General features: G+C 46.9%; 1 protein-coding gene across 1 annotated transcript in view; it reads right to left on the bottom strand.

Annotated features, from left to right (window-relative positions):
* Positions 1-25,730, bottom strand: part of LOC112259860 (galactose-3-O-sulfotransferase 3-like) — a 39,798-nt gene that overhangs the window by 10,361 nt on the left and 3,707 nt on the right. Inside the window, exon 2 of the mRNA XM_024434530.2 lies at positions 1,441-1,543. Coding sequence (XP_024290298.1) covers positions 1,441-1,523 — 83 coding nt within the window. The 5' untranslated portion in view covers positions 1,524-1,543. The remainder of the gene's footprint in view (positions 1-1,440; positions 1,544-25,730) is intronic.

Raw genomic sequence — 25,730 nt, 5'->3', positions numbered from 1 at the left:
AGTATGGAGCTTGTCTGTCCTAGCCACTCCTCTACAATAGTATGGAGCTTACCTATCCTAGCCACTCCTCTACAATAGTATGGGGCTTACCTATCCTAGCCACTCCTCTACAATAGTATGGGGCTTACCTATCCTAGCCACTCCTCTACAATAGTATGGGGCTTACCTATCCTAGCCACTCCTCTACAATAGTATGGGGCTTACCTATCCTAGCCACTCCTCTACAATAGTATGGGGCTTACCTATCCTAGCCACTCCTCTACAATAGTATGGAGCTTGTCTGTCCTAGCCACTCCTCCACAATAGTATGGGGCTTGCCTATCCTAGCCACTCCTCTACAATAGTATGGGGCTTACCTATCCTAGCCACTCCTCTACAATAGTATGGGGCTTACCTATCCTAGCCACTCCTCTACAATAGTATGGGGCTTACCTATCCTAGCCACTCCTCTACAATAGTATGGGGCTTACCTATCCTAGCCACTCCTCTACAATAGTATGGGGCTTACCTATCCTAGCCACTACTCTACAATAGTATGGGGCTTGCCTATCCTAGCCACTCCTCTACAATAGTATGGGGCTTACCTATCCTAGCCACTCCTCTACAATAGTATGGAGCTTGTCTGTCCTAGCCACTCCTCTACAATAGTATGGGGCTTACCTATCCTAGCCACTCCTCTACAATAGTATGGGGCTTACCTATCCTAGCCACTCCTCTACAATAGTATGGGGCTTGCCTATCCTAGCCACTCCTCTACAATAGTATGGGGCTTGTCTGTCCTAGCCACTCCTCTACAATAGTATGGAGCTTGCCTGTCCTAGCCACTCCTCTACAATAGTATGGTGCTTGCCTGTCCCAGCCACTCTGTAGCTCACCATATAAGACACTTCTAGACCCTTCTTATTAATGGTATCTGTTGCTTTTATACATGTCTTACTACTCGAAAAGTGTCTTTATTCTCGCTCAAAAAACTCCTGTGGCTTATTTTTCAAATTGGCATGTTTTGTTGATAAATGTCTGCGCAAGAGTAATGGGTTCATAGAGTTGTGAGATGGTACTTTTACACATATAACACACTGTGGCTGAGGAAAGGCACTACTCCCAATATAAGTGAACCCCAAATCATATTTGCGCCTCTTCTATGGCCCAATGTCCCTGTCTGTCTCGTCTGTGCTTTCCTCCCGGATAAGGGGGCAGTAGCTCTTCGACTGCATCAGATTCACAACTGTCAGTGTCCTTGCTAGCTGGACTAACAACAAATGTAGAATTACTGATGCTAGAATTGGATGTGTTCATGGAAGCAGAACAACTTGTTTCGTCGACAGGTGCAAGTGTATTACTGCTGGTAGTAGACTTACTAAATGGACTGTTTGAAAAAAACAAACATGTGTGAGTGTGTGTGTGTGTGTGTGTGTGTGTGTGAGTGTGAGTGTGTCTCACCAGCTGAAGTGGCCCCCATGGTGCAGCAGTAGACTGACGGTACTGATCGCCACAATGACCAGGAATATCTTCTTCTGAGACATGATCCGCCGCTTCAATGAACCTGAGGGAGACGGAGGGAGGGAGGGAGGGAGTGAGAAAGAGAGAGAGTGAGAGAGAGAGAGAGAGAGAGAGAGAGAGAGAAGTGGGGCAGAGAAGACGGGAAGAAAGAAACAGAGAGATGGAGAGATAAGAGAGTAAGACAGGCGGAGAGAGATGGAAAAGAGATGTTATTATACATACAGTATATGCAAAACCAAAGGAGAGAAAGAGGGAGTTTTATTCAACATATAATTGGCCATATCCATTAGCAAGAGACTGTATAGTGACTAATGATAATGGCTTTGTGTCCATTAGCTCATTCCTCTTAGGACCCATTAAGATGCATGTGTTTCTGTCAGTAGACCCTATTGGTAGAATAGAATAGAACATGTTCTAATTCAATTCCATGGAATAGGCAACATAACCTCTAAAAGAATATGAGAGAGAGTGGTGGAGAATGGCATTCTGGAAATGATTCCACCACCAAGCCTCCTGCCCTCTCCTCTCCAGGTTGGGTTACTTACCTACCTGGAAACCACATTTAAACAACTTTCTCTCGTCAAGTGGTTCTCCATCCTGGTCCTGGGGACCCAAAAGGGTGCACACTTTTGTTTTTGCCCTGGCACTAACACACCTGATTCTAATCAAAGCCTTGATAATGAGTTGATTAAATGAATCAAGTGTGTCAGTGGTGCCAGGGCAACAAACAAGTGTTTTCCTTGAAAAAGACTGTTCTAGTCTATGCCAAGCTCTATCTGTCCTTGGGATGAGATGTTAAACCGACTTCTTATCCCGCTGTGGTCACTAGATCCCATGGCACTTTCTGCTAGTGTAGGGGGTGTTGACCCCTGTGCCCTGCATTCTGTGACCTGGGGAAGAGTTACAGAGGAGAGGAAGGAGGAGGGATGAATGAGCCAATTGGAAGTTGGGTATAATTACATGGCCATGATGGTATGAGGGCCAGATTGGGAATTTAGCCAGGACACCAGGGTTAACACCCCTACTCTTATGATAAGTGCCATGGGAACTTTAGCGATTACAGAGAGTCAGAATATCCATTTAATGTCCCATCTGAAAGACCGAGTATAGCCCTAGCAGATTACTATAAAGTGGCCCCATTGACCTCTATTGAAGATCACTAGTCTACCTACCCAGACAGACATTTCTCTTAGTGCCAACAGACAGACAGACAGAAGGTCCAGATAGCAGCAGACCCAGAGAGACACACACACACACCATTTTCCAGCAGTAAGTCGAGCCTTAGTTTTAAGCAGCGTGTGTGTGTGTGTGCGTGCGTGCGTGCGTGCGTGTGTGAGAGAGAGTGCAAGCCAGCCAGCCTGGTGGATCATGTGTCACAGAGAGTTAATAAGAAAGGGATTTAAGTTTCTCCCTTTCTCTCACGATCCACACACACACACACACACACACACACACACACACACACACACACACACACACACACACACACACACACACACACACACACACACACACACACACACACACACACACACACACACGCGCACACACACACACACACACAGTCTACTGCTACTAAATCATAGTGCTGTAGTGAGTGTAGGGTGTCAGCCCCTGTGCTGTCATATCTGAGCCGATCGTTGTGAAACCCAATCAGGCCTTTTTAATTAAACACGTCTCCTTTCTAGTGTGGCCAGAGTCTGGGGCAGAGGGTGTGTGTGTGTGTGTCTGTGTGTCTGTGTGTATGTGTCTGTGTGTCTGTGTGTGTGTGTGTGTGTGTGTGTGTGTGTGTGTGTGTGTGTGTGTGTGTGTGTGTGTGTGTGTGTGTGTGTGTGTGTGTGTGTGTGTGTGTGTGTGTGTGTGTGTGTGTGTGTGAGTGTGTGTCTGTGTGTGTGTGTGTGTCTGTGTGTGTGTGTGTGTGTGTCTGTGTGTGTGTGTGTGTGTGTGTGTGTGTGTGTGAGTGAGTGAGCTTTATTCCTACATGTTTCTTTTATCTGGGCGTTATTGCAATAAAGTTATCTTGGTCAAGTCTTGTAAAGGTGTAGGGTCTTATAACCATACGACACACACAATTCAATCTGTCAGTTTCTCTTAATTTCTCTGGTGCTTCTCTCTCTCTCTCTCTCTGTCTCTCTCTACCTCGGTCTCTCTCTCTCCCTTGCTCTCTCTCTACCTCGGTCTCTCTCTCTCCCTTGCTCTCTCTCTACCTCGGTCTCTCTCTCCCCCTCGGTCTCTCTCTCCCTCGGTCTTTCTCTCTCCCTCGGTATCTCTCTCTCCCTCGGTCTCTCTCTCTCCCTCAGTCTTTCTCTCTCCCTCAGTCTCTCTCTCTCCTCGGTCTCTCTCTCCCCCTCGGTCTCTCTCTCCCCCTCGGTCTCTCTCTCCCCCTCGGTCTCTCTCTCCCCCTCGGTCTCTCTCTCCCCCTCGGTCTCTCACTCCCCCTCGGTCTCTCTCTCCCCTCGGTCTCTCACTCCCCCTCGGTCTCTCTCTCTCCCTCGGTCTCTCTCTCTCCCTCGGTCTCTCTCTCCCTCGGTCTCTCTCTCTCCCTCGGTCTCTCTCTCCCTCGGTCTCTCTCTCTCCCTCGGTCTCTCTCTCCCTCGGTCTCTCTCTCCCTCGGTCTCTCTCTCCCTCGGTCTCTCTCTCTCTCTTTCTCTTTCTCTCCCTCGGACTATCTCTTTCTGATTCCCTTTATTTTCTTTTAGAATAATTCAACACCAAACATCGTTGGACAGTGGAGTCAAAGTATGTCATACCCACTCACTGTGGAACAAACAAGACATGTTTTGCATGACCAACATAACAGTTTGAGGCTTGCCTTAATGAAGTAATGAGCAGACCTTCACACTAGCTAACTCACGCCTAACCCCGGTAGATGCATATGGTCGATGCTGATGCGGTCTTGTACTGAATTTATACGCTGACCCCTAACCTTTGACTTTCTGTCATAGACCTCCCTCACTAGGTTTTCTAGACGGGATACAAGGCCCACAAAACTGCTGTCCATCTGGTCAGTTTAGGGTGAAGTTACAGGACCATGATTTCCATTTGATTTAGATCTCATAACACATCCATACTGTTACTTCCCAAATATGTTGGTAACACTTAATAACTTAAATGAATTAGCAATTCTAAATTTACAATGCTAAGTGGGTGGGTGAAAGATCCTCCCTACCCTTTCAGTTTGTTCTATTTAATGCTGTGCTGTGTCTCAGTGTCACTGTCTGCAAAATCTTTGAGATGTATCCATCCTTTCTCCCCCTCTCATCACCCTCCACCCCTAATCTCTATCCCCTCTATTTCCCTCTTCAACCTTCAAGTGGAACATGCTGATACAGTAGTTACAGTAGTTAGGTGGGAGAGGGGGGGGGGGGTTATTTATCCACTACTTAAAGGGATACTCATGGATAACATTTATCCACTACTTAAAGGGATACTCATGGATAACATTTATTCACAACTTAAAGGGATACTCATGGATAACATTTATTCACTACTTAAAGGGATACTCATGGATAACATTTATTCACTACTTAAAGGGATACTCATGGATAACATTTATTCACTACTTAAAGGGATACTCATGGATAACATTTATCCACTAAAGGGATACTCATGGATAACATTTATCCACTACTTAAAGGCATACTCATGGATAACATTTATCCACTACTTAAAGGGATACTCATACTTCATTGCCTAAAGTACCAGAAGTATCCATTTAAGTAGAGTATTGACTTTTTGGGATGTGCCTCTCTATTATATTTCATTGCCAAAATCCTGAAGTATCCCTTTAATGTGACATAATGTTTGTATTAGCATCAATCGTCTCATAGTAGGAGTGCTGATCTAGAATCCGGTCCCACCTGTCTATGTCATCTGATTCATTTTGATCTAAAAGGCAAAAATAATCTGAAATAAGCACTCCTGCTCTATGCTTGATACGTACGGCCCCAGTTCTAAGAAATCCAAGAAATCCTCCACTTTTCTGTTTGCTGTCATTATCTTACCGAATCTATCTGATATAATATGATGGCTTGAAATTGTCCTTTGCACGGCCTCCCAATCCTTTTCTCCCCATGCCTCCCTCCATCCTTTTCTCCCCATGCCTCCCTCCCTCCCGCTCTCCATCCCCCTCTCTTTATCTGCTCTTCTGAAAAACATCCTCCCTCCTCCTCCATCCTTTCTACCCCTACCATCCCCAACCGTTTCTTCATACCCTCATGTATCCTACACTCATCCTTTCTCCCCGCTCCTCATCCCCCATCCTTCTACACCCCCACCTCCACCCTCTCCCCTCCTTTTCCCCTCCGGCCCAATCCCTTCTCCCCTCACCTCTACCCCCTCCCCTTCTCCTCGCCCCAACCCCTTCTCCCTACAGTAAGCCCATTCACTTTCTGACACCCTATTTCCTGTATAGTGCACTACAGGGCTACCCATAGTGCTCTGGTTAAAAGTAGTGCACTATTTAGGGAATAGGATTTAATTTGGGATGCAGACGTTGTCTTGGGCCACACCCTATTAGCCAGACACACTGAGATAGACTCTTTGTGGTCCTGAGACGTTCATTGCTGTTTTGCTGCCTCTATGAAGGAACAACACTCCCAGAGAGGAGAGAGAGAGAGAGAGAGAAGAGAGAGAAAGAACAAGATGGAGAAAGAGACAGAACAAGAGGGAGAGTAAAAGTAGGTTATATAAAAACCTTTCAAATGTTCCCAAATATGACATTGCCATTTATAGAAAAATACAATTGAACAACAAACATATTAGCAATTTGGGAAACAACAATCATCATTTTCTTTTCTCATAATCATGAATTAGAAAACAGTCTGTGAGTCTTTTGAATCACCCAAACAGACCATTACTGACTCAGATTCTATCAGAAATACAGCCCTAATGCTCTAAAACACTCAAAAAGATTGCTCCACTTTCGTTGTTTTGGATAGAGGAAGGATAATTCACCCCAAATAAAGCATTTAGGTCTGTCTGTGTGTGTGTGTGTGTGTGTGTGTGTGTGTGTGTGTGTGTGTGTGTGTGAGGCGGGGGTGCTGGCCCCTGCTTGAACTGACAGGTCAGCTGTTCATTTACATAATACGCATCCTCATCACCAAATTAGTTTACGCTTCAGGTCCCTCTTCTCCGAAACACACTTGAATCACTTTCACACACATGCTGCCAAGCACAGTCAGTTACCACGATGCTGTCGCTCTACCAAGCACAGTTAGTTACCACGATGCTGTCACTCTACCAAGCACAGTCAGTTACCATGATGCTGTCGCTCTACCAAGCACAGTCAGTTACCACGATGCTGTCGCGCTACCAAGCACAGTCAGTTACCACGATGCTGTCGCACTACCAAGCACAGTCAGTTACCACGATGCTGTCGCACTACCAAGCACAGTCAGTTACCACGATGCTGTCGCGCTACCAAGCACAGTCAGTTACCACGATGCTGTCACGCTACCAAGCACAGTCAGTTACCACGATGCTGTCGCACTACCAAGCACAGTCAGTTACCACGATGCTGTCGCACTACCAAGCACAGTCAGTTACCACGATGCTGTCGCACTGCCAAGCACAGTCATTTACCATGATGCTGTCGCACTGCCAAGAACAGTCAGTTACTACGATGTTGTCACACTGCCAAGTTACTGCCACAATCATTTACCATGATGCTGCACTACCAAGCACAGTCAGTTACCATGCTGTCACACTGCTGTCACAATCTACTACCAAGCACAGTCAGATGCTGTCACCAAGCACAGTCATGCTGTCGCACTACCAAGCACAGTCAGTTACCACGATGCTGTTGCACTACCAAGCACAGTCAGTTACCACGATGCTGTTGCACTACCAAGCACAGTCAGTTACCACGATGCTGTCGCACTACCAAGCACAGTCAGTTACCAAGCACAGTCAGTTGCCACAATGCCACGATGCTGTCGCGCTACCAAGCACAGTCATTTACCACAATGCTGTCGCGTTTACCACGATGCTGTCGCGCTACCAAGCACAGTCAGTTGCCACAATGCTGTCGCACTACCAAGCATAGTCAGTTACCACGATGCTGTCGCGCTACCAAGCACAGTCAGTTACCACGATGCTGTCGCGCTACCAAGCACAGTCAGTTGCCACAATGCTGTCGCGCTACCAAGCACAGTCATTTACCACAATGCTGTATACTGCCAAGCACAGTCATTTACCACAATGCTGTATACTGCCAAGCACAGTCATTTACCACAATGCTGTATACTGCCAAGCACAGTCATTTACCACAATGCTGTATACTGCCAAGCACAGTCATTTACCACAATGCTGTATACTGCCAAGCACAGTCATTTACCACAATGCTGTATACTGCCAAGCACAGTCAGTTATCACGATGCTGTTGTGCCAACCTGCGTCTACACACGCACACGCACACGCACACCGATCTTCATGATTTCTACATAGTGAATAATACTATTGTGACTAATTTTGTGTATGTCCATGACATGAAATCCAAATAGAAATCCATTTAAATTACAGGTTTTAATGCAACAAAATAGGAAAAACGCCAAGGGGGATGAATACTTTTGCAAGTCACTATATATATACTCATACTATTAATATGATGTTTGCTATGGTTGCAACTTTACCATAACTTTTAATGATGTCTAATATGGAAACAGAAGGCTGGATCAATATGTTACCAAAATCACACATTGAAACTACATTTGAATGATTAAATGCCATGTAAAGAAAACTCTGTCAAGTCCAGATGCAATTATTTTCAAAGTAAGCATCTCCCATGTATCATATTGACAGAGACTCCTTATTAAACCAGCTCTAAGGATCTAAGAACATAATTACCTGAATAAGAAACAAATAACACCAGTTGATCCGAAGACACACACAGCATACACACACACATGCCACAAAGGTGAGGGGGTAAAGGTCATAGGTCAAACTGGTGATGATGATGATATTGAAGGGGGTCATTTCCTTGGTACTAATTTCCTGTGAGAGTCAGCTATGTACAGCTCCACTTGTCTGAAGTTATTTTCCTCTGTAGGATGTACACCATTTATTGAACTGCAACGCCTCATAGACATGTGAGTGTAGCCTGATCCTGGATCTGTTTGTGCTGTCTTGCGTGACAATGAGTGCCAAGGCTATGGCAAAACAGTAAAAACTGATCTGGGCTCAGGCTAGTGCCTGTGAGTCTGCCAGTGGGGTTGGTTGAATTATTAATTGTGATGTAACAATAAATGTGCTGTTCCCACAAGTTCTCCTAATTCTAAAAATGCCAGAGCAGATGGCACATAGCCTCTGACAGAGATGTGGTGTTCAAGAAGAAGGAAAGGAGAGAGACAGAGATGGTGATAATGAGAGGGGTGAGGAAATAAAAATAGAGGGGGGGGCAGAGAGAGCGAACCGGTAGAGAAACAAATAAAAAGGAGAAAAGGAGAGAGAAGAGAAACGGGGATGGTGATGGAGAGAGGGAGGGAGGCAAAAAGAGAGGGGGGGGGGGCAGAGCGAGAGACAGAGGGAGGGCTGCAGGCAGGCAGACAGCAGTAAATGTGATCTCTCGCTGCTGTGGTGAAGAGCTTTAAAGACAGTAATCAGATTCCACACGCCACTCGAGCTTCCTCTAACTCTAGTGGCTGGCCAGGCGCTAAATACTCTGGTCCTCTAACTTCTCCTGTACACCAGCCAGGAGGAGGAGGTCCTCTTTCTCCTCTACACCAGCCAGGAGGAGGTCCTCTTTCTCCTCTACACCAGCCAGGAGGAGGAGGTCCTCTTTCTCCTCTACACCAGCCAGGAGGAGGAGGTCCTCTTTCTCCTCAACACCAGCCAGGAGGAGGAGGTAGAGGTCCTCTTTCTCCTCTACACCAGCCAGGAGGAGGAGGTAGAGGTCCTCTTTCTCCTCTACACCAGCCAGTGGGAGGAGGTGTAGGTGCTCTTTCTCCTCTACACCAACCAGGAGGAGGAGGTGGTGGTCCTCTTTCTCATCTACACCAACCAGGAGGAGGTGGTGGAGGTCCTCTTTCTCCTCTACACCAACCAGGAGGAGGAGGTGTAGGTCCTCTTTCTCCTCTACACCAACCAGGTGGAGGTCCTCTTTCTCCTCTACACCAACCAGGAGGAGGAGGTGTAGATCCTCTTTTCCTCTACACCAACCAGGAGGAGGAGGTGGAGGTCCTCTTTCTCCTCTACACCAACCAGGAGGAGGAGGTGGTGGTCCTCTTTCTCCTCTACACCAACCAGGAGGAGGAGGTCCTCTTTCTCCTCGACACCAACCAGGAGGAGGAGGTGGAGGCCCTCTTTCTCTTCTCCTCTACGCCAACCAGGAGGAGGAGGTGGAGGTCCTCTTTCTCCTCTACACCAATCAGGAGGAGGAGGTGGAGGTCCTCTTTCTCCTCTACACCAACCAGGAGGAGGAGGTGTAGGTCCTTTTTCTCCTCTACACAAACCAGGAGAAGGAGGTGTAGGTCCTCTTTCTCCTCTACACCAACCAGGAGGAGGAGGTAGATGTCCTCTTTCTCCTCTACACCAACCAGGAGGAGGAGAGGGGTCCTCTTTCTCCTCTACACTAACCAGGAGGAGGAGGTCCTCTTTCTCCTCTACACCAACCAGAAGGAGGAGGTCCTCTTTCTCCTCTACACCAACCAGGAGGAGGAGGTGTAGGTCCTCTTTCTCCTCTACACCAACCAGGAGGAGGAGGTGGAGGTCCTCTTTCTCCTCTACACCAACCAGGAGGAGGTGGTGGAGGTCCTCTTTCTCCTCTACACCAACCATGAGGAGGAGGTGTAGATCCTCTTTCTCCTCTACACCAACCAGGAGGAGGAGAGGGGGGTCCTCTTTCTCCTCTACACCAACCAGGAGGAGGAGGTGGAGGTCCTCTTTCTCCTCTACACCAACCAGGAGGAGGAGGTCCTCTTTCTCCTCTACACCAACCAGGAGGAGGAGGGCCTCTTTCTCCTCTACACCAACCAGGAGGAGGAGGTCCTCTTTCTCCTCTACACCAACCAGGAGGAGGAGGTGTAGATCCTCTTTCTCCTCTATACCAACCAGGAGGAGGAGGTGGAGGTCCTCTTTCTCCACTACACCAACCAGGAGCAGGAGGTGGAGGTCCTCTTTCTCCTCTACACCAACCAGGAGGAGGAGGTGGTGGTCCTCTTTCTCCTCTACACAAACCAGGAGGAGGAGGTCCTCTTTCTCCTCTACACCAACCAGAAGGAGGAGGTCCTCTTTCTCCTCTACACCAACCAGGAGGAGGAGGTGTAGGTCCTCTTTCTCCTCTACACCAACCAGGAGGAGGAGGTGTAGGTCCTCTTTCTCCTCTACACCAACCAGGAGGATGAGATGGACGTCCTCTTTCTCCTCTACACCACCCAGGAGGAGGTGGTGTAGGTCCTCTTTCTCCTCTACACCAACCAGGAGGAGGAGGTGGAGGTCCTCTTTCTCCTCTACACCAACCAGGAGGAGGAGGTGTAGATCCTCTTTCTCCTCTACACCAACCAGGAGGAGGAGGTGGAGGTCATCTTTCTCCTCTACACCAACCAGGAGGAGGTGTAGATCCTCTTTCTCCTCTACACCAACCAGGAGGAGGAGGTGTAGGCGGAAGGGGTGCAGGTGTTATAGAAAGAGCAGAGAATTAATCTTCTTCACAAAATGTATGCACAGAATTTATATATTTTTCCCCACAAAACAATGTTACAAACAGCGTTACAGATAGATTACAGAGACCCTCCGTCTGAGGAGAGACTAATTAATCCTCCAGACACCCTAGGGGAGAGTCGCTCTGCACCACTCTCACACTTACACAATGCTCCCCACCGAGCCGGGTCAGTTGGAAGATAATCATTTATTACGTTAACGGTATGACTGACCCCCACCAGTCAGTCATGCCCCTCAAGGGGAACGACCTTTACACCTTTACACTATTATTTTATCAATGTTTTATCTGCTTTTATTCATCAGTATTTTTAAACACTGAAGTTGAATCTGTTTTCATCGCAAATTATCTACTCCGTTTGAGCATTGTTTGTTGTGTTGAAAAACATTTTAAAAATCATGTATTTGGCTGCTGCTGCTAGTAAGGATTTGTTTGAATAAGAAAAGAGTTATTTGAAACATCCTACTGTATTTTATTATGCATTGAAAGGTCTAGTTGTCTATTATGACACCTGTGTACACACCTGTGGATATCCTATGGGGCTTTCCACAGAATCGGTCCTGATACTGGACACTATAACTGGGCGGCCAATCCAGTTTGTTCTTGTAGGCCTGTGTCAACTAGAGTTCTCATTATCAGCCTGAACCCGACGGTGTCCGGCGGCCCGGCCTGGCCCGGTCTTATGTATGTCTGTTATAAAAAAAAAATATTGTTCTCCAATATTTTTGTTTATGACACAAATGTCAACCGTACTAGTTGTTCAGGCTCTGATCTTATCCCATCTTGATTACTGTCTGGTAATAAGGTCAGGTGCAGCAAAGAAAGACCTAGCAAAGCTGCAGCTGTCTCAAAACAGAGCAGCACACCTTGCCCTGAACTGCACACACAGAACTAACATCAACAACATGCATGTTAGTCTTTCCTGGTTGAGGGTTGACGAGAGATTAACTGCCTCTCTTCCAGTTTTTATGAGAACTATTACTGCGATGAAAATTCCAGATTGTCTGCATGATCAAATAACATTCAGACACCCATACACAACCCACAAGACATGACATACCAGGGGTCTCTTCAGACACCCATACACAACCCACAAGACATGACCTACCAGGGGTCTCTTCAGACACCCATATACAACCCACAAGGCATGACATACCAGGGGTCTCTTCAGACACCCATACACAACCCACAAGACATGACATACCAGGGGTCTCTTCAGACACCCATATACAACCCACAAGATATGACATACCAGGGGTCTCTTCAGACACCCATATACAACCCACAAGACATGACATACCAGGGGTCTCTTCACAGTCCCCAAGTCCAAAATGAATTCACGGCAACTCACAGCATTATTCAGAGTGCCCGGTGGGTTTCCGGGTTGTCTAACTGGCTTAAGAAAGAAAGAAAACGGTGTGTGTCTGTGCACCTTTTAGCCTACTATGGATGGCTCTCTCTCAGCCACAGCAGCTGGTGACACACCAGGTTTCCAATCTTGGCTGGGCCAGAGAAACTTGATTGAAATGTTTCAATTTTTGATAGGAATAGGCTGGAGTGCACTTCAGGAGAATGATGATCCACAAGACCATGACAGGCAGCGCATCTCAGTAAAGAAGAAGACCATATTTTAATGGCGTCTGTTAACACTGATACATCCAAACAAAATGCACCCTATGACTGCCCTGCTAATGCGCCTTGACCTTGTAATCTATCAAAAGCAGACCCATAACTGATTAAAATGTTTTTCTAATCAAACATACATTTAAAACACTGGGCTTTTGAGTGCTTCCGGCGCCGACTCAGAGCTTCCGGCGCCGACAGAGATGGCCGCCTCGCTTCGCGTTCCTAGGAAACTATGCAGTTTTTTGTTTTTTTACGTGTTATTTCTTACACTAGTACCCCAGGTCATCTTAGGTTTCTTTACATACAGCCGACAAGAACTACTGAATATAAGATCAGCGTCAACTCACCATCAGTACGACCAAGAATATGTTTTTCGCGATGCGGATCCTGAGTTCTGCCTTACAACCAGTGTAACCGAGTGGATCACATGCAGCGACCAAAAAAAAAAAACGACTCAGAAAAAGAGGGAAACGAAGCGGTCTTCTGGTCAGACTCCGGAGACGGGCACATCGTGCACCACTCCCCAGCATTCTTCTTGCCAATGTCCAGTCTCTTGACAACAAGGTTGATGAAATCCGAGCAAGGGTAGCATTCCAGAGGGACATCAGAGACTGTAACGTTCTCTGCTTCACGGAAACATGGCTCACCGGAGAGACGCAATCCGAAGCGGTGCAGCCAGCGGGTTTCTCCACGCATCGCGCCGACAGGAACAAACATCTTTCTGGTAAGAAGACGGGCGGGGGCGTATGCCTTATGGCCAACGTGACATGGTGTGATGAAGGAAACATACAGGAACTCAAATCCTTCTGTTCACCTGATTTAGAATTCCTCACAATCAAATGTAGACCGCATTATCTACCAAGAGAATTCTCTTCGATTATAATCACAGCCGTATATATCCCCCCCCAAGCAGACACATCGATGGCTCTGAACGAACTTTATTTAACTCTCTGCAAACTGGAAACGATTTATCCGGAGGCTGCATTCATTGTAGCTGGGGATTTTAACAAGGCTAATCTGAAAACAAGACTCCCTAAATTTTATCAGCATATTGATTGCGCAACCAGGGGTGGAAAGACCCTGGATCATTGTTACTCTAACTTCCGCGACGCATATAAGGCCCTGCCCCGCCCCCTTTCGGAAAAGCTGACCACGACTCCATTTTGTTGATCCCTGCCTACAGACAGAAACTAAAACAAGAAGCTCCCACGCTGAGGTCTGTCCAACGCTGGTCCGACCAAGCTGACTCCACACTCCAAGACTGCTTCCATCACGTGGACTGGGAGATGTTTCGTATTGCGTCAGACAACAACATTGACGAATACGCTGATACGGTGTGCGAGTTCATTAGAACGTGCGTTGAAGATGTCGTTCCCATAGCAACGATTAAAACATTCCCTAACCAGAAACCGTGGATTGATGGCAGCATTCGTGTGAAACTGAAGGCACAAACCACTGCTTTTAATCAGGGCAAGGTGTCTGGTAACATGACTGAATACAAACAGTGCAGCTATTCCCTCCGCAAGGCTATCAAACAAGCTAAGCGCCAGTACAGAGACAAAGTAGAATCTCAATTCAACGGCTCAGACACAAGAGGTATGTGGCAGGGTCTACAGTCAATCACGGACTACAGGAAGAAACCCAGCCCAGTCACGGACCAGGATGTCTTGCTCCCAGGCAGACTAAATAACTTTTTGCCCGCTTTGAGGACAATACAGTGCCACTGACACGGCCTGCAACGGAATCATGCGGTCTCTCCTTCACTGCAGCCGAAGTGAGTAAGACATTTAAACGTGTTAACCCTCGCAAGGCTGCAGGCCCAGACGGCATCCCCAGCCGCGCCCTCAGAGCATGCGCAGACCAGCTGGCCGGTGTGTTTACGGACATATTCAACCAATCCCTATACCAGTCTGCTGTTCCCACATGCTTCAAGAGGGCCACCATTGTTCCTGTTCCCAAGAAAGCTAAGGTAACTGAGCTAAACGACTACCGCCCCGTAGCACTCACATCCGTCATCATGAAGTGCTTTGAGAGACTAGTCAAGGACCATATCACCTCCACCCTACCTGACACCCTTGACCCACTCCAATTTGCTTACCGCCCAAATAGGTCCACAGACGATGCAATCTCAACCACACTGCACACTGCCCTAACCCATCTGGACAAGAGGAATACCTATGTGAGAATGCTGTTCATCGACTACAGCTCGGCATTCAACACCATAGTACCCTCCAAGCTCGTCATCAAGCTCGAGACCCTGGGTCTCGACCCCGCCCTGTGCAACTGGGTACTGGACTTCCTGACGGGCCGCCCCCAGGTGGTGAGGGTAGGCAACAACATCTCCTCCCCGCTGATCCTCAACACTGGGGCCCCACAAGGGTGCGTTCTGAGCCCCCTCCTGTACTCCCTGTTCACCCACGACTGCGTGGCCATGCACGCCTCCAACTCAATCATCAAGTTTGCGGACGACACAACAGTGGTAGGCTTGATTACCAACAACGACGAGACGGCCTACAGGGAGGAGGTGAGGGCCCTCGGAGTGTGGTGTCAGGAAAATAACCTCACACTCAACGTCAACAAAACTAAGGAGATGATTGTGGACTTCAGGAAACAGCAGAGGGAACACCCCCATCCACATCGATGGAACAGTAGTGGAGAGGGTAGCAAGTTTTAAGTTCCTCGGCATACACATCACAGACAAACTGAATTGGTCCACTCACACAGACAGCATCGTGAGGAAGGCGCAGCAACGCCTCTTCAACCTCAGGAGGCTGAAGAAATTCGGCTTGTCACCAAAAGCACTCACAAACTTCTACAGATGCACAATCGAGAGCATCCTGGCGGGCTGTATCACCGCCTGGTATGGCAACTGCACCGCCCTCAACCGTAAGGCTCTCCAGAGGGTAGTGAGGTCTGCACAACGCATCACCGGGGGCAAACTACCTGCCCTCCAGGACACCTACACCACCCGATGCTACAGGAAGGCCATAAAGATCATCAAGGACATCAACCACCCGAGCCACTGCCTGTTCACCCCGCTGTCATCCAGAAGGCGAGGTCAGTACAGGTGCATCAAAGCTGGGACCGAGAGACTGAAAAACAGCTTCTATCTCAAGGCCATCAGACTGTTAAACAGCCACCACTAACATTGAGTGGCTACTGCCAACACACTGTCAATGACACTGACTCTACTCCAGCCACTTTAATCATGGGAATTGATGGGAAATTATGTAAATATATCACTAGCCACTTTAAACAATGCTACCTTATATAATGTTACTTACCCTACATTGTTCATCTCATATGCATACGTTGATACTGTACTCTATATCATCGACTGCATCCTTATGTAATACATGTATCACTAGCCACTTTAACTATGCCACTTGGTTTACATACTTATCTCATATGTATATACTGTACTCGATATCATCTACTGTATCTTGCCTATGCTGCTCTGTACCATCACTCATTCATATATCCTTATGTACATATTCTTTATCCCCTTACACTGTGTATAAGACAGTAGTTTTTTTTTGGAATTGTTAGTTAGATTACTTGCTCGTTATTACTGCATTGTCGGAACTAGAAGCACAAGCATTTCGCTACACTCGCATTAACATCTGCTAACCATGTGTATGTGACAAATAAAATTTGATTTGATTTGATTTGATTTGATTATTCAAATAGGAGTTTGGCGGAAAATCTCATTATTTATTTATTGCTTCATTAATCAAGGTGTAACGTCTGCGTCCAACTCACACCCTCAAACACGTAGATATCCTGAACGCAGCTCACTTTCCAGCCCACACTCTCAAACACCTAGATCCCCTGAACGCAGCTCACTCTCCAGATCCTAATCACCTGAATTCTAATCACCTGTTCACACACCTGTATGTCATTATCCCACACTATTTAGTTCAGTTCTTTGCACCCCATCACTGTGAGGTATTATTTGTTTTGGGACATGTCTTTCAGAGTGCTGGGTTGGTCCCGGTGATTTACTCCTCCTGTGTATGATAGTTTTTGCCTGACTCACTAACGATGCCTTTTGCTTATTCCCTGCCTGTACTTTAGCCCATCAGATTTCCTGTTCTCTACCTATTGCCTGATCTCCCGGACGACGTTACTAGCCTTCTCCCTGCCTGTACTGTTGCCTTTTGGACCCCTGTGTATGACCTTCTGCCTGCCCCTGGACCCAGCTACCTGCTCCTCCTGTGTATGACCTTCTGCCTGCCCCTGGACCCAGCTACCTGCTCCTCCTGTGTATGACCTTCTGCCTGCCCTGGACCCAGCTACCTGCTCCTCCTGTGTATGACCTTCTGCCTGCCCCTGGACCCAGCTACCTGCTCCTCCTGTGTATGACCTTCTGCCTGCCCCTGGACCCAGCTACCTGCTCCTCCTGTGTATGACCTTCTGCCTGCCCCTGGACCCAGCTACCTGCTCCTCCTGTGTATGACCTTCTGCCTGCCCCTGGACCCAGCTACCTGCTCCTCCTGTGTATGACCTTCTGCCTGCCCCTGGACCCAGCTACCTGCTCCTCCTGTGGTCCTTTACAATAAACACCTGCTGCGCCCTTCGCATGAAACCAGCACTCTGTCTCCCCTCGTGTTCATTACACAAGGCTCCATTTGTTATTTCATTTCAAATGATTTAAAGACATGAATGACTCATGCTGGGTAATGACATGAATGACTCATGCTGGGTAATGACATGAATGACTCATGCTGGGTAATGACATGAATGACTCATGCTGGGTAATGACATGAATGACTCATGCTGGGTAATGACATGAATGGCTCATGCTGGGTAATGACATGAATGGCTCATGCTGGGTAATGACATGAATGGCTCATGCTGGGTAATGACATGAATGAATGATTGATTGATTATATAGAAGTAGGAAGAGTTAAGACATGATGCTTTCTCACAGCTCAATGGAGAATAGATTATTTAAGGCTGCCATGTGAGTTGAGCAAAATAATACATTTGATTTAGGCTACATTATCGCATGCTAAATGTTTCTGAAAAGTGATAGATGAGCAAACAAATAAATGAGCTACCACCTCCACTCGCCCAGTGAGCGATCAATGAACCAAATATACAGAAAGAGATTTAGTGAAACGAAATCACATTGACTGATTATCAGACAAGTCACAGGATTTTGTTAGGGAGTAGAACAGACTACTGCGGAGAAGTACATAACATGCTAGCAAAATGTTCTGTTTATTAATATATGCTCAAACGAGAGTGAAGATGAGCACTCACCTCAATTTAGCAAACATTTTCCCAGCCTAGTTGTTACCAAATATCCAAACAAAAATCGGACATTGATTATGAAGATGAGCTAGTGTACATGCCTTAAATTGCGTTAGTCTCCTTTATTCCAACAGTTGATCATAACTAAGGTCACATTTCCTCTCTCTGCGCTTTTTCTAGGCCCAACGGATGTTTCTTTGTCCCCTCACTCCGCTGCTGCTTGCCTCCACCGCATTGTTCTCAACACAAGTTCAAAGTTCAAATCAACAAGATAAAATCAATATACTGGTAGGTAGAACTCCGGATTTATTTCGGGTTCGGGCACATTTCATTTTCTGTGATGTCAGACTGAGCCTGAGTAATGGCTTCAGCTCACAGGACTTGGGTCAGACTGGGCTCGAAATGTCAGGCCCGATGAGAATTCTAGAGTGAGCCCAGATGGCTTATTGCCACTGGTGCTGTTCAGTTACATCATCATTGTGCGCCGGGCTAAAGCCTACCAAATGCATCCCAGTCTAAACAGTTTGCACATATATTATGACAAAATAATACAGTTGAAGTCGGAAGTGGTCATACATACACCTTAGCCAAATACATTTAAACTCAATTTTCACAATTCCTAACATTTAATCCTATAAAGAATTCCCTGTCTTAGGTCAGTTAGGATCACCATATTTTTTAAAGAATGTGAAATGTCAGAATAATAGTAGAGAGAATCACTTATTTCAGCTTTTATTTCTTTCATCACATTCCCAGTGGGTCAGAAGTTTACATACATTCAATTAGTATTTGGTAGCATTGCCTTTAAATTGCTTAACTTGGGTCAAATGTTTCAGGTAGCCTTCCACAAGCTTCCCACAATAAGTTGGGTGAATTTTGGCCCATTCCTCCTGACAGCTGGTGTAACTGAGTCAGGTTTATACACCTCCTTGCTCGCACACGCTTTTTCAGTTCTGCCCACAATTTTTCTATAGGATTGAGGTCAGGGCTTTGTGATGGACACTCCAATACCTTGACTTTGTTGTCCTTAAGTCATTTTGACACAACTTTGGATGTATGCTTGGGCTCATTGTCCATTTGGAAGACCCATTTGCGACCAAGCTTTAACTTCCTGACAGATGTCTTGAGATGTTGCTTCAATATATCCACATAATTTTCCTTTCCTCATGATGCCATCTATTTTGTGAAGTGCACCAGTCCCTCCTGCAACAAAGCACCCCCACAACCTGATGCTGCCACCCCCGTGCTTCATGGTTGGGATGGTGTTCCTCGGCTTGCAAGCCTCCCCATTTTTCCTCCAAAAATAAAGATGGTCATTTTGGCCAAACAGTTCTATTTTTGTTTCATCAGACCAGAGGACATTTCTCCAAAAAGTAAAATCTTTGTCCCCATGTGCAGTTGCAAACCATAGTCTGGCTTTTTATGGTAGTTTTGGAGTAGTGGCATCTTCCTTGCTGAGCGGCCTTTCAGGTTATGTCGATATAGGACTCGTTTTACTGTGGATATAGATACTTTTGTACCTGTTTCCTCCAGCATCTTCACAAGGTTCTTTGCTGTTGTTCTGGGATTGATTTGCACTTTTCGCACCAAAGTACATTCATCTCTAGGAGACAGAACGCATCTCCTTCCTGAGCGGTATGACGGCTGCGGGGTCCCATGGTGTTTATACTTGCGTACTATTGTTTGTACAGATGAACGCGGTACCTTCAGGCATTTGGAAATTGCTTCCAAGGATGAACCTGACTTGTGGAGGTCTACAATTTCTTTTCTGATGTCTTGACTGATTTCTTTTGATTTTCCCATGATGCCAAGCAAAGAGGCACTGAGTTTGAAGGTAGGTCTTGAAATACATCCACAGGTACACCTACAATTGACTCAAATGATGTCAATTAGCCTATCAGAAGCTTCTAACGCCATGACATTATTTTCTGGAATTTTCCAAGCTGTTTAAAGGCACAGACAACTTAATGTATGTAAACTTCTGACCCACTGGAATTGTGTTACAGTGAATTATAAGTGAAATAATCTGTCTGTAAACAATTGTTGGGAAAATGAGTTGTGTCAAGCACAAAGTAGATGTCCTAACTGACTTGCCAAAACTATAGTTTGTTAACAAGAAATTTGTGGAGTGGTTGAAAAATGAGTTTTAATGACTCCAACCTAAGTGTATGTAAACTTCCGACTTCAACTGTATATGTTTTTGTTCATTTTAGTGTTCGGCTGGGGTTCTTTCTGGCTGTTCGGGCACACAACATTTTTTCTTGAGGCAAGTCGAAATTGGGGAGCCGAAGTCTACGTCCCTTCGTCGGTGATTGGTCAACAGTAGGGGTGGGAAGTATGGACGAGATTCTTCAATGAAGTGTTTGCTGTCATTCAACGAGAGAGAGGAGAGAGTGCAGCAGCAGAGAGGCCCTAATCTCTGCAGTTACTTTTAGTTTTCATGCACATTCTTTCACTTGACAGGTAATACACCAAACATCTTAGCTGGATGTAAAATTGCACGACTAGGATGTCCTCTGCAAAAACGTCAAAAATAATTGATTTCTTGATTGATATATTTTGATTAAGTGCTGTGTTGTTGCTACTGTGGCTCAAGACCCACAAACAACAGTAATATTGTTTTTTTTTTTTTCATTTTTCAAGTGAAGCTCTTTAGTGCGAATATACAAGCACAGATGTTCGCTTCGCCTAGCTAAGTTTTGCTAGGTCCAAACTGAACCTATGTATGTGGAAGCCGTTCGGCAGGGGGCGTGTTTGTTTGATGATCTCTCCGTGTGATGAAGTGTGTTGTGTTGCCTTCCTCCTCCGAGGGGGTAGTCTTTCCTCAGGTTCATTAGAACGATAGCGGTGGAGCTGGAGGGCAACTCTAACAGCCACGCCCACTCTGCCAGTCACAGCTTTGGTGTAGGGTGAAGTTTCACCTACTACTGGTTAAGGTTAGGACTGTGGCATTGGGAAGCTGATCCTAGATCTGTACCTATAGGGAAACTTCACCCAGGACCCCAGCCACATCTGTAGTGTATGCCCCTACCCCAGACCTTCACTATGACAACCACGCCCCAAAGTACCAACCACATACAGCCATTCAGGACAAAGACATGTTTAGAAGGCACAAAGCAGGATTAAACTTGATCAATAACAATTGTCCAAAACTTCAAAACTTCAGAATAAAGCAGCTTCAAAACTTGCTGCTTTATTCTTGCATGTTCGAACACGACCTTTGCTTATGAGTTTCAACGTTTTTGGTAACATGTTGATGGATCAGATTCTATTTGGCCTGAAAATCCCTTGAGGTCATTCAGCAACAGCTGCTCAAAAGAAGGACAAGGAATTGAGGGCAAATAATATCCATATCCACACCTGCTATACAAAGCCAACCACACCCATCCCGTTATTTCACCCCACCCCTTGTGTGTGTGAGTGTTTGTCTGTGTGTGTGTGTGTGTGTTTGTCTGTGTGTGTGTGTGTGTGTGTTGTTTGTCTGTGTTTGTTGTGTGTGTGTGTTTGTCTGTGTTTGTTGTGTGTGTGTGTCTGTGTTTGTTGTGTGTGTGTTTGTGTGTGTTTGTCTGTGTTTGTTGTGTGTGTGTGTCTGTGTTTGTTGTGTGAGTGTTTGTCTGTGTTTGTTGTGTGAGTGTTTGTCTGTGTTTGTTGTGTGAGTGTTTGTGTGCGTGCTTGCATGCATGTGTGTGTGTGTGTGTCTCTGTGCCCAGTCCCCAGTCGGCATAGAGGTCAGCCAGATACAGGGCTTTTTAAACAGTAATCCCTGACGGTCTGTTTAATCCAGGTCCCCATGGATGGGGATGTTGTACTGTACATCTACAAAGAGATGAAAATGATGTTTTTGCACCACCAAGGGCAGCCCGGGCCCACTGGACACACGCCCAACCTCTGGCTCCCACTCGGCTCTGCAAACCCTGCCCATCTGTTTCTCTAGCTGTTAGGCCACGTTGTCAGACTGACAGTGGGCACTATGCAGAATGCTCGCTTCGCTAGATGGTAACATAGGAGAGGATAGCCCATCGATACGGTCAGGGAAAACTCCTGGACCCTAACTGTAGTAGCTAACTCCCCATTACCACATTGTTTTTATCTCTCATATAACACACACACACACACACACACACACACACACACTCCCCACTCTCTCTTACACACACACACACACTCCCCACTCTCTCTTACACACACACACACACACCCCTCTGCGGCTGCTGAGATGCTGCAAGTAAATATTTAATCACAAGGTCTATAATCAGGCTCACGCTCCTTCTTAATAAATGCCAGTCTTCACTGAGCCCACCAGCCACCACACAACTACACACCATACAACTACACACCACACAACTATACACACCATACAACTACACATCTACACACCATACAACTACACACCACACAACTACACACCGTACAACTACACACCTACACACCATACAACTACACACCACACAACTACACACCACACATCTACACACTATACATCTACACACCATACATCTACACACCATACAACTACACACCACACAACTACACACCGTACAACTACACACCTACACACCACCCAACTACACACCATACATCTACACACCACACACCATACAACTACACACCACACAACTACACACCATACAACTACACACCATACATCTACACACCATACAACTACACATCGTACAACTACACACCACACATCTACACACCACACAACTACACACCATACAACTACACACCACACAACTACACACCACACATCTACACACCATACAACTACACATCGTACAACTACACACCACACATCTACACACCACACAACTACACACCACACAACTACACACCACACAACTACACACCATACAACTACACACCATACAACTACACACCATACAACTACACACCATACAACTACACACCACACACATCTACACACCACACATCTACAGAGCGGGATGAGGTAGTGGTATGAGGAGCTATGCAGCCTGGTCCCAGATCTGTAAGTGCTTTAGCCCAGGGTGTTCTCAAACCTCTCCTCGGGGCCCCCCAGCCTTTCCATGTATTTTAACTTCCACAGCTAGCACACCTGATTCAACTTGTCAACTAATCATCAAGCCTTTGACTATGTGAATCGGGTGAATCGTCTGGGGGTCCCAGAGGAGAGGTTTGAAAACCACTGCTTTAGTCGTTGCTATGTACGGCATGATAACAACAGCCAAGAAAGTTGGCTAAAGCATATATAGATCTGGGATCAGGCTACAGATAGAGCCTACAGAATCTAGACATACATCTGAGTAATATGTCCCTTGACACCAGCGGTCTAAGCCACTGTGTAAAAGGTTATCTGGATCGATGGAGTAAACACACTTTATCATATTAACTTTCCCACTGAGCAGAGAGAGGGAGAGGGGAGGGGGAGAGAGAGAGTGTGAGAGAGAGAGAGAGAGAGAGAGAGAGAGAGAGAGAGGAGAGAGAGAGGGGGAGGGGGAGAGATGAATAGAGGGGGAGATGTTAACATATGTTTCCCATGCCAATTAAGTCCTTGAATTGAATTCAATTGAGAGAGGGAGAAAGGCAGAGAGAGAGAGAGGGGGGGGGGGGGGGTGAGAGAGATTGAGAATAAGAGAGGGGTGAGAGGGTGGGGGAGAGAAGAGAGCTGTAGAGAGAGAGGGACACAGAGAGCTAGAGAGAGAAAGAGAGAGAGCGAGAGAGGAGGGTACAGGGAACAAGAGAAAGGGAGTGAGCGAGAGAGGAGGGTACAGGGAACAAGAGAAAGGGAGAGAGAGAGAGAGGAGGGTACAGGGAACAAGAGAAAGGGAGAGAGAGAGAGAGGAGGGTACAGGGAACAAGAGAAAGGGAGAGAGAGAGAGGAGGGTACAGGGAACAAGAGAAAGGGAGAGAGCGAGAGAGGAGGGTACAGGGAACAAGAGAAAGAGAGAGAGAGAGAGAGAGAGGGGAGGGTACAGGGAACAAGAGAGAGAGAGAGAGAGAGAGAGAGAGAGAGAGAGAGAGAGAGAGAGAGGGTAACAAGGGAACAAGAAGAGAGAGAGAGAGAGAGAGAGAGAGAGAGAGAGGAGGGTACAGGGAACAAGAGAAAGGGAGAGAGAGGAGGGTACAGGGAACAAGAGAAAGAGAGAGAGAGAGAGAGAGAGGGGGTACAGGGAACAAGAGAAAGGGAGAGAGAGGAGGGTACAGGGAACAAGAGAAAGGGAGAGAGTGAGAGAGGAGGGTACAGGGAACAAGAGAGAGAGAGAGAGAGAGAGAGAGGGGTACAGGGAACAAGAGAAAGGGAGAGAGAGGAGGGTACAGGGAACAAGAGAAAGAGAGAGAGAGAGAGAGAGAGAGAGAGAGAGAGAGAGGGTACAGGGAACAAGAGAAAGGGAGAGAGTGAGAGAGGAGGGTACAGGGAACAAGAGAAAGGGAGAGAGAGGAGGGTACAGGGAACAAGAGAAAGGGAGAGAGAGAGAGAGGAGGGTACAGGGAACAAGAGAAAGAGAGAGAGAGAGAGAGAGAGAGAGAGAGAGAGAGAGAGAGAGAGAGAGGAGGGTACAGGGAACAAGAGAAAGGGAGAGAGAGGAGGGTACAGGGAACAAGAGAAAGGGAGAGAGCGAGAGAGGAGGGTACAGGGAACAAGAGAAAGGGAGAGAGAGGAGGGTACAGGGAACAAGAGAAAGGGAGAGAGCGAGAGGGGAGGGTACAGGGAACAAGAGAAAGGGAGAGAGAGGAGGGTACAGGGAACAAGAGAAAGGGAGAGAGAGGAGGGTACAGGGAACAAGAGAAAGGGAGGAGAGAAACAGGGGGACAGCAAAGAAGAGCGAGAGGGAAAAAGAAGGAGAGGGAGAAAGAAGGAGAGGGAGAAAGAAGGAGAGGGAGAAAGAAAGAGAGAGAGAGAGAGAGAGAGAGAGAGAGGAGGGTACAGGGAACAAGAGAGAGAGAGAGAGAGAGAGAGAGAGAGGAGGGTACAGGGAACAAGAGAAAGGGAGAGAGAGGAGGGTACAGGGAACAAGAGAAAGAGAGAGAGAGAGAGAGGAGGGTACAGGGAACAAGAGAAAGGGAGAGAGTGAGAGAGGAGGGTACAGGGAACAAGAGAGAGGAGGGTACAGGGAACAAGAGAAAGGGAGAGAGTGAGAGAGGAGGGTACAGGGAACAAGAGAAAGGGAGAGAGAGAGAGAGGAGGGTACAGGGAACAAGAGAAAGGGAGAGAGTGAGAGAGGAGGGTACAGGGAACAAGAGAAAGGGAGAGAGAGGAGGGTACAGGGAACAAGAGAAAGAGAGAGAGAGAGAGAGAGAGGGAGGGTACAGGGAACAAGAGAAAGGAGAGAGAGGAGGGTACAGGGAACAAGAGAAAGGGAGAGAGCGAGAGAGGAGGGTACAGGGAACAAGAGAAAGGGAGAGAGCGAGAGAGGAGGGTACAGGGAACAAGAGAAAGGGAGAGAGAGGAGGGTACAGGGAACAAGAGAAAGGGAGAGAGCGAGAGGGGAGGGTACAGGGAACAAGAGAAAGGGAGAGAGAGGAGGGTACAGGGAACAAGAGAAAGGAGAGAGAGAAGAGAGGAGGGTACAGGGAACAAGAGAAAGGGAGAGAGAGAGCGAGAGAGGAGGGTACAGGGAACAAGAGAAAGAGAGAGAGAGAGAGAGAGAGGGGGAGGGTACAGGGAACAAGAGAGAGAGAGAGAGAGAGAGAGAGAGAGAGAGAGAGA

This window comes from Oncorhynchus tshawytscha, linkage group LG10 (genome assembly GCF_018296145.1).
Source record: "Oncorhynchus tshawytscha isolate Ot180627B linkage group LG10, Otsh_v2.0, whole genome shotgun sequence".
In the NCBI taxonomy this organism is placed as follows: Eukaryota; Metazoa; Chordata; class Actinopteri; order Salmoniformes; family Salmonidae; genus Oncorhynchus; species Oncorhynchus tshawytscha.
The sequence above is the reverse complement of the archived record's forward strand: the minus strand, read 5'-3'. Positions and strand labels throughout refer to the sequence as shown.